Below are 9,915 nucleotides of genomic sequence, written 5' to 3' on the forward strand. Positions count from 1 at the left end.
TCCGTATTTTCCACTAACACGATTCTTTTTCTATTGTTATTCAGGAAGATATCACGCTACTCATGCAACCGCAATCTATTCTTTGGATTGCCAAAAACAAGGTCTTTCTATGGACGTAAGGAACTCGTTGTTTAGTCGTGTGAATGTCCTAAAACGACGTAGCCTCAAATTGACATATTCTATAAACGTCAAAACAGTCAAAGCACTAGATAAAGACAATTCAATTTCACTTTGTACGCGCGCGTGTGTAGTACTGATAGTGTTTGTACGCGCGCGTTGTAATACTGATAGTGTTTGTACGCGCGCGTTGTAACACTGATAGTGTTTGTACGCGCGCGTTGTAATACTGATAGTGTTTGTACGCGCGCGTTGTAATACTGATAGTGTTTGTACGCGCGCTTTGTAATACTGATAATAATAATATCGATATATAATAATATATATATATATATAATATCGATAGTGTTTGTACTCTTGCGTGTGGCAGTAGTTGTACGCGCGCGTCCCTGTTACTGAACATAAAACATCTATCCGCTTCAGGGTTGTATCCACTTGTATCCTGTTGTATCTTAGTATAAGCGTTTAAGTTTTTATTATTTTTTTCTAATATACTATTTAATGACAATTGAATCTTATTTTGATTCATAAGATTATAATAAGTTAAGTATGGTCTGGTAAACTAATTTAAAGGAAAAGGAAATAAATACACTGGCGTCAAAAACTTAGTAAAATAAGTATACAAATGCAAGTCACAACAATGGCCCAAAAAAGCTTGAACATAAATACAGTATTTTTTAAAATAGTTTTAATTTTACTCTTAAATTCAATACTACGCCTATTGTACTGAATATCATAATTTATAATACTGTATCTAATATTTCTGAAAAAAATCTTCAATTCTTCAATGGAGGATGTTTTGGTATTGTTATTTTGTGAAGATCGGGAATTGATTGATTGAATTTAAATGTGATGGTGAATCTGTTTCTCTGTTTTGTTCTAAACATTAGCTGAAAAATTAAGTAGTCCATCCTTCCAGACGGTTCAATTCAAGGAACCACAACAATGACGTCATAATCAATGTTTCCACTTGTTTGTTTTCTCAAATACTATTTAAGATGTCATTGTTTGAATTGTGTTCCCATGCGGTCGGTCATAGACCTCATATCGTCGCCTGTCACCATAATTGAGAAAGAACATTCGGATGAAAATGTTAACAACTATTTGAATTAAATAATGATGATAACGGTCACTCACAAAATTGAAGTGAAGATTATTGTTATCATATTATTGTAAAAAACTCAATATTACATTAATGTCAGCTTTCATTTCTTGATTTAAGAAATACCCCATCCGACCAACCGCCCCCCCACCAATCACGACCCCCACCCCACCAATCACGACCCCCACCCCCAATTTAAAAATCATGGCCGTTGCTTCCTAGATTCCATGTTATATAGTTATGAAATAAATAACGACGCATAGGCCTACTTAACATTTTAAAATATCACAAAAAAATTAACTGGTGGTTTTGAGCAGGAAAAATATCTATTCTGATTGTCACTATTTTTCACACGAAATAATCTTACGATAGAAAGAAAAACATCCATTATGAGTCCATACTGGTCCTAACTGGAAACCCATAATGAACAATGTTGTAATACACACTAACCATGACGTCAATTGTTTGTACTGTAGGCCTACTTTCGTTTTATGTTATAAAACCTACCACGGAGTCTTCGATTAATATTAATTCAATTTAAAAAATATTATTTTGAATCATTTAATTTATTATTTCAAATAATGTGTTATTCTATGTATTCAAAAATAATTGCATTTTCCCACTGTTTTGTGGAGATATATCCCTTATATCATAAACGTTTATATGAGAAGAGTTCAGTCACCTTCGATTGCGTAACATATCGAAGCTATAAAAAAGCCAAACAGCTGATCGCGCTTTGTTTCTCGTTAGTCGGCTGTGGACCGCGTTAGGCCTAATAACTGTCAAAAGATTGCTGTCGAAAAGACTGATATTCTGCTGTCAAACACCATCAACATGGGCCTACAACACGCGCTGTACAACAACTGGGGCTGGGTGCTGGTTATCTGCTCATTTGTTATCACCATTCCTCTTCATGGAATCGAATACAGTTACAATTCGTTGATGGTCTGGTTTCAAGATGAATTCGGTACAAGCAAATCTGAAACAGGTACGAACACTTTTTCTAAGATTAGTAATAATTCATATTTTACTCATGTATTTCATAATTAATTATCATAAATAATATTTATGATAACTAATTAATGGTAATAATAGGTCTATAATGCATATTTTACTACGGTTAAACTTGGATTCTCTATTGTTTTATAAACCATTAAAAAAAAGAGTCTCTCTAAAATGTTTTTATATTTTAAAAATATTTATTTTGTTATGTAGTATCATGCATTAGGCCTAACATTAAGACATTCATTCATATTCAATTATTACTATACTACGTTTTGTTTTTTAAACCATAAAATGTCTCTGAAGTCTCTCTAAAATGTTGTTATATTTTAAAAATATTCATTACATTGTAACGTATTTCATTTTGTTATGTAATATCATGCAAATACATAACATTATTAAGACATTACTACATCATCAAAATGATAATTGCCTTCCGTATGTATCTTTTTTAAAGACCATTGTCTAAGGACATGAGTTAGACAAAGGCACCTGTAATAGAATATCTTAATTTTTTAAGCAAATACCATTACAGAGCCTTAATTTTAATGACCTATAACATTTTAATTAATTTCTATACAGAGAGGGTTATTTAATTTTGATGTGGCTAGATTCATCCAGTTTTAGCCATCAATCTATTATTAAAGAATTCACATTCAGTTGATTACACCACATACACAGTCACCATACACAAAGTCTTTGGACATTTCGTCAAAAATTTCGCAATTCTTAGTAATTATTATTACGCCCATTAACCGTTTATTTCACAATAGATTCTTTCAGAATAGAACTGGTAGAACTTCACATTTAAATGAGAAGTTCTAATCAGCCAATCAGATACGAATAGTTTTTGTTACTAAGGGGTTTTTTTCCTCTCCTAATTGCAATTTTTGACGCATAAAAGGTTCGAAGTCCCAAGTCGAGTCTATAATCTATTGTCAATGATAAATTAATGTTACCAGGCTTGTTATTAATTAATCTAAAGCCATACCCGGCTGTTAAAAAAGTCGTATAACTGTTGCTAATTTTAATTATACCAGCTTATAATTCTGCCTGCCACCTAATCTTTAAACGTCTTACGATACGAGAGGCTTATATTGGCCTATTCCTAATTTGCATAAGATTTTTTCTCGGTTCATGTTCTTGACCAATCACTAACGTAATTTCCTTGTTGCTATGCTTGACCATGGATGAATACAATAGTCCTAACAATGATTTTATTTTGTTTTGTGAGGAAGTAAAGAGGCCAGTGGTTAATGCATATTTCATTGTTAATTCAATATGCGGATAATTTGTGCTAATACGGTATTAATTATGTGATTCTCCTGCAAATTGATTTTATAAATGTCAAATTTAGAAAATTATTCCAAAAAATCTATTGTCTATATTATACTGAATATTCATTTTCTTAATCATTATACAGTGTATATGTGTTTGATTCTCTTTATAAATGTCAAATTTTGAAAATCATTATACAGTAAACTTCGGGACACCTTCGGGATCGACCTACAAAGTGTGAATGGGCCGTTTTAATTTTATTGTTAAAACAAAAATGTATCATTCGTTCGTTTCACAGCAAAGTGTCCCGGGGTGTCCATTGAATGAGGGTGACCCGAAAGAGGACTTGTATAGTGTCTAATTAATAATAGTATTGCGTGTACATTGAAATTATTGTTAGGCGATTATCTTGTTAATGATATAAATCTATGGAATTAATTTTGTGATTTTCAAATCAAAATTAGTAAAACGTTAAATTATTAAAGTTTGACCTATGGAACCATAATAAAGTGGATGGCCAAGGACACGAGCGGACACAAATAACTATTATTGTCTTACGTTTATAACGATTGGTAGGCTAATTAACCTATCCAGGTACCAAACCAGTTTGTACGCATGCGCAATTAATTAGCATACAATCGTCTAATACATTGCCTATATTAGGCGAGTATACTTTAGATTGCCTTGGCAATTCGGTATTGTAAAGTAATTTAATGCTCTACAGGTTGCAAAGGGCTCACTAGCGCATCCTGACTTTTAGCACCACTTACAAGAATAACCAATAAATGTTGGCTGTAATGTTTCGCAATGACATCCGCACATCCGTTTTCGTTAAAGGAAATACCAGCTAATAATCTATTTTTACAACACAATAAATAACCTGGTTGCGACACAAATATTTGACAGTAAATTGATCGTTTCGAAATAAACACTTTATGTTGATCATTTTGATAAGAACATGAAACTGATAGTGTGTCACGTGCTTGAAACATTATAAAGTGACATTAGTCATGTGCACATCACGTGGGCTCGCTATCACCTAATAAGATTTATGATGATCATCAAAACACCATTTTGAATACATAATGACACATTGTTAATGGGAGGTGGGAAGGGGTGATTTGGTTATGACGAACTTATTTAGTACTTTGAGTATACAAAACAATAACTAACATAGGCATACGTTTATTATATTATCAATTTTAAAATATGTTTTTATAATCTTCCAATTAAAGACGCCGACTATATTTTAAAATTATGAAAACACTTTTTATCAACTTAATATCATTTTATATTTTCCAGGTTTGGCAGGAACCATCGCGATTGGACTTTTGTCTTTGTCGTCACCGATCTCATTCTACCTCATGGAATACTTTTCAACGCGTGCCATTGTCATGCTCGGCATGGCTATGTGTTCCGCTGGACTCTTCGCATCCTCATTCGTGACGTCACTCCCGTACCTGTACTTCACGTATGGCGTAATGTACGGAATGGGTTCAAACTTCGCACACGTACCAGGTTTAGCGCTAATTATTAAATATTTTCCAAAGAAACACACCGTCAGTTCTACGTGCATTGCGCAACTCGGTGCAAGTGTTGGTAAGTAACCCTTCCTCCACACACACACACGCATACACAACTACCACACGTCAATACGATAAGCTCATACGCTATCGCAGTTTCGCAGTAGCGTCAACCTCAACTGCGCCCAACACAAATGCATTATTTGGTCTATTTGGGAACTAATGACAATATCATGAATGACAATGGATACAAATGATTACAAGTAAACAATACGAGTACGATTTCATCCTAATTGTCCAAGCCTGCCAACTTCCTTAAAATTAATTGTACCTTATCAAACAACATTTTTAATTGCGTGCTGAGTGACGGATGACTATACAACGTCATCAATTACCTCCCTAACTTAATGAATCGTTCACAATGAAATTAAACTATTAACTTTAACTAAAACCAATGAAGTTGAAAATGAAATAATTCCTATAAGGGAACAAAGTCAACAATTACAACCCCCACCCCCCTCGGACAAACATTTTGTAAGAAAAAACAACGTAAATATAATTGGTTAGGAATATAACATCATACTATAATACCTCAGTTTAGGTCCTAAACGGCGTTTTGGCTTAATGTTGGTAAAAATATAAACATTTTGCCACATTTGGCGTTTCATACTTGTGGCAACTTTCGTAAAGAAATACAAAAAAGACAACACTTTAAACGAAACAGTTTTGTATCAGACCTCCATCTTTAATACCATTATGATCGACGGTAGTTTCTTTGTATTTACTTTATCGTTATATTTTCAATAGGTGTGATTGCACTGCCAGTAATCGTTGAGACAATGTTTGGTCAACTTGGATGGAGAGTTTCCCTAAGGATTTTTGCCGGCGTTCTACTGATGACGGGAACGCTGGGAATTGTGTTCGTACCCCCATCAGCAGTCGATGAACGCCGAAATTCAAAAGAGATTGAAGCTCTGAAAGACCCTGAAAAAGACAGAGCCATGCTGGAGAAACAAGGCCTAGAAAAAATTGAATTACCAAAGAAAAGTTTCGTCAAACGATACAAGGATTTTATGTCTCAAACTAAGTTCTGGGTGACAGAACTCCTATTCTTCACAATGGCAGTCGGAGTGACAATGAGCTTAACGAATATTGTAAGCATTTAGAACTAAATATAACTATAACAAGTGTTTGAACGTCATGCGCAAGCGCTGAATTCAAATTTACATTCACGATGGCGCGCGTAAACACAATTCAAGTGAGTTCCACCAATCAGGTCAGGTGATCTACCGCGTCATGTGATCACGTCCTTGTATTGCTTCCAAATGGGAACCAAGCTTTATAGTCAATAGACAATGTTTCCGCAATTTTCTGAATTAAACAGAAATTATATTTTTGTTTTGCCAAAAGATAATTGTAAATTTCCTAATAACAGAATTATTTTGATATTATCGTAACTCGATTAGAAGATATTATCGTAACTGATTAGACTTTTAAATATGACGTGTGAACATCATTCAAGCCAAACTAATTTGTGTCTTCTTTCTTCTAGGGAAGCTTTCTATCTGAGACGTCATTAAGCGAAGACACGCAGGTTTTGGTGTTAAGTGTGATGGGGACTGGTGATTTGGCTGCCCGATTGTTTGTCGCCATTTTTGTCGAGCGTCTTCCATTTTCTAGGACAACATATTTCAGTATTTCCTGCCTTGTTGCTGGTGTTCCATTCTTTTTCTTAGTTGCTGCGTCCGATTCAGTACCACTTCTGATTGGACTATTAGTTTGTAAGTTAATATTAATGTATTGGTACTAATAAATGGAATAAAACTTCAACCAGCCCAATTGAAAAGTCAGAAGAATGATTGAAACTGATGCTCTCCACTTTAGGCGAATCTATTCGCGCGAATAAACAATTGATCCTGCGCTCAAAAACTTCGTTCCCATTATAGGAACCTGGCAACGTAAGGACACACACAAGTATAATTTGACCAATCACAACGCGACGATGAATCTTATCTATCGCGTCGTGATTGGATAACATTTACGTTGCGCGTACGTCTTTCCGCATTATTTTCGTGCTTATAAAAAAACATATGGAATGAATACGCATGCGCATTAACCAATGCTTTCTTTGAAAAACATTCTTCACTCGCAAATATGCTTTTGCTAAACGAAGTAGAAATTTTGACATGGTACTGGATTAAAACAAAAATTATTGGGCGGAAGAGATTCGGTTACATCCGAATACTCTTAATCATGTTTTAAAAATCATACGACGACCTAATTATATTGTCTACTTGGCACGATCATACAACCCACAGTTATTAATTTACATCATAAGGTAATTATTACATAATAATTGAATGCATTTTTTTTTCTTTCTTTCAGTAATTAATTTTGGTAGAGGTAGCTTATTTGGTATGATTGTTTCTGTCGGCGTGGAGATTTTTGGCGCGGAAAATTCAGACGAGTCAACAACAAGCGTATTCTTTGCGTTTGGTCTAGGTGGTCTGCTTGCTGCTCCTGTCGGTGGTAAGTAAACAAAAATGTAAAATTGTTACGTCATCAATATCGAACAATGTTTACCTTTTAATATTAAAACAAGAAATAGAATCCAACATTTACACCGGGATACTTTCTGTGAAACGAATAAAGACAATATATTCATGGTATAACACTTAAATAGCCAGTGGACAATTTATTGGGTCCCGGAACAGTCCCTTTAATAGGGGTTCTAGTAATAGTATAATTTTTAAATTTTTCGCAGTCAGCAAAGGCATACTGTATTACGACAACACAATGTAATGCAACTTATTTCATATTTTGTCATCAACAACGACGTCCTAGATAACGACGACGTCTACTGTTTGATATTTAAACAAAATTGTAAACATTTCGTTATTCTTTTCTTTTTTAGGTGCAATTTCCGATGCAACAGGATCATACGTGGCAACTTTTTACTTTTGTGGTACATTGTGTGTGTTAGCGTTTATAATTGCAACTATTCTTGCGAAGTTAAGACGGAATGCTAAGTACAAACTATATGAAGCTTCCACTGAATCACCAATCGTTTACGTTTTCCCGGGCGTGAGCAGCGGAGCTGAAGAATACGAAACGTATATCACGTCAGTTTAAGTGGGCCTACAACCGAATCGTATATCACGTCAGTTTAAGTGGGCCTACAACTGCGCCCTTATCGTCCAAACTCGCAATAAAAATAAATGAACGTTATGTACACGCATTTATCATGTATATAGTTGTTAACTTATTCGCTTTATACCTCTTTTTATATTTTGTAAGAAGTGATATTAGAAAAACAAAAACGCCGTTATTTTGCCAATAACAAAATTGTCAAAGAGCAATGAAACATTGAAAATGAAAAGTGCGTATAGTGATTTATAAGAGCCTTGTGGAGAAATAGTGAAATATGGAATAGTTTTTGTTAATAATACTATTTTTAATATAAAAGTATTTTTAGAAATGTTTCTATTTTTAAAGAATATTTTTGATATACCAAACTACTGTGTTTTCAATAGCCTTTTTATTATGTTGTTATTTTGTTAGTGGACCTGTAAAGACGTTTCCTTCCGGTTTTAATATAAAGACCAGCAATAACTTTACATTTCATAAATACAATTTAGGCTAATATCAATAACAAAAGACTATTGACGGTATATGCTAATTTGTTTAAAGTAATAAAAATGTTGATTAATTATTTATAATAACTGATAGGAAAAGTTAATCGTTGGATGTTTATTTAAATATAAACAGTGAAATTACTTATTTAATAAATAATGGATAACAATCTACTGCAGTAACTGTCATTATGATGCAGTAACTTTCCATACCATTATGTACGTATAGGTTACTCTTTATTAAAATTGACGCATAAAGGCTGCAAAAGCCAGACGATTTCTGCAGATGTTAATACAGTTACTGCAGTAATAGCGATTGTTTTGAAAAAAGATTATTATTTTTTGTCATGTTTAGTTTTTAAAAGTGTGTCCACAATATTAAATATCTACACCGTGCATTCCGTTTTACAGTAAAGTACCTTAGGTCTATTATCTGTGAATTAAAATATATATAATGTTATGTTGCCTATACTGCCTTACACACATTGAAATAGGCTTAAATTATCTATGAATTAACTGTACGTTTTCTTTATTTTAGACATTTTTGTATATGATAACAGTGTTAAGTGATGGTATTTTATTGTAATCACTTTAAGAAACCTGTTTATACATTTTGCCAGTTTATATTATGTTTAATAATAGAATGAACTACTATTATCAATAAAGTGACACGACTACTAACTACATTCTTATTTTTGTTTATATGTGTTGCATTACTATGCCGTTTCGTGATCTCAATACAACGACGACATGTTAACTTAATTCAGAACTTAATCACATTGATGGACTGCTAACCAAGTACATAACATTCACTGACCAGCAGTACCAGCAAATAAACACCGGCTACTATGATTACAACGTATTTATTACCAGTGTCCACGTAACTATTTATAGATTAATCACGCATAAAGCTACACTCACACTCGTTCCGTTTTACGGAACGGAAAACGGCGCAATGGAAAATCATATTATACAGAATTGAACGGCGTCCTCTTCCGTTCCGTGAAACGGATGAATGCACCTTAGCGAAGAGTTGAACTAGCGCCATCACAATTGTTATAGGTTATTGTGTTCAAATCTTCCTAATGAACAAAAATAATTGGTTTCTTTCTTTCTATAGAACCCTCTTTTAAAAAAAAAATGATCACAAAAATATAGGTAGAAAGAAATTGGCATCCTTCAAGAGCATGTGCGTGAAGCGTAAAACGTAACTTATTTTTAAATTTTTATATAAACTTAACAAAGTTTGCGGCATGAGAGG

General features: G+C 33.6%; 1 protein-coding gene across 1 annotated transcript; it reads left to right on the forward strand.

Moving 5' to 3' along the window:
- The first annotated feature begins 1,953 nt into the window (after positions 1 to 1,953).
- LOC144837155 (monocarboxylate transporter 12-like) lies at positions 1,954 to 9,335 on the forward strand. Its single transcript, XM_078692172.1, has 6 exons — positions 1,954 to 2,207; positions 4,802 to 5,098; positions 5,830 to 6,176; positions 6,575 to 6,803; positions 7,408 to 7,551; positions 7,937 to 9,335. The coding sequence occupies exons 1-6, from the start codon at positions 2,054 to 2,056 to the stop codon at positions 8,152 to 8,154; spliced, it is 1,389 nt and encodes a 462-aa protein (XP_078548298.1). The 5' UTR covers positions 1,954 to 2,053; the 3' UTR covers positions 8,155 to 9,335.
- The last annotated feature ends 580 nt before the right edge of the window (positions 9,336 to 9,915 follow it).

This window comes from Antedon bifida, chromosome 1 (assembly GCF_963402885.1).
Source record: "Antedon bifida chromosome 1, ecAntBifi1.1, whole genome shotgun sequence".
In the NCBI taxonomy this organism is placed as follows: Eukaryota; Metazoa; Echinodermata; class Crinoidea; order Comatulida; family Antedonidae; genus Antedon; species Antedon bifida.

What these genes read in the sequence shown, in the direction of transcription:
- LOC144837155 (XM_078692172.1), top strand. Translation starts at nt 2,054, where the DNA reads ATGGGCCTACAACACGCGCTGTACAACAACTGGGGCTGGGTGCTGGTT. An exon ending in TACAAGCAAATCTGAAACAG is followed by an intron (nt 2,208 to 4,801) that starts GTACGAACACTT and finishes TATATTTTCCAG; the next exon opens with GTTTGGCAGGAACCATCGCG. An exon ending in GCTTGCTGCTCCTGTCGGTG is followed by an intron (nt 7,552 to 7,936) that starts GTAAGTAAACAA and finishes TTTCTTTTTTAG; the next exon opens with GTGCAATTTCCGATGCAACA.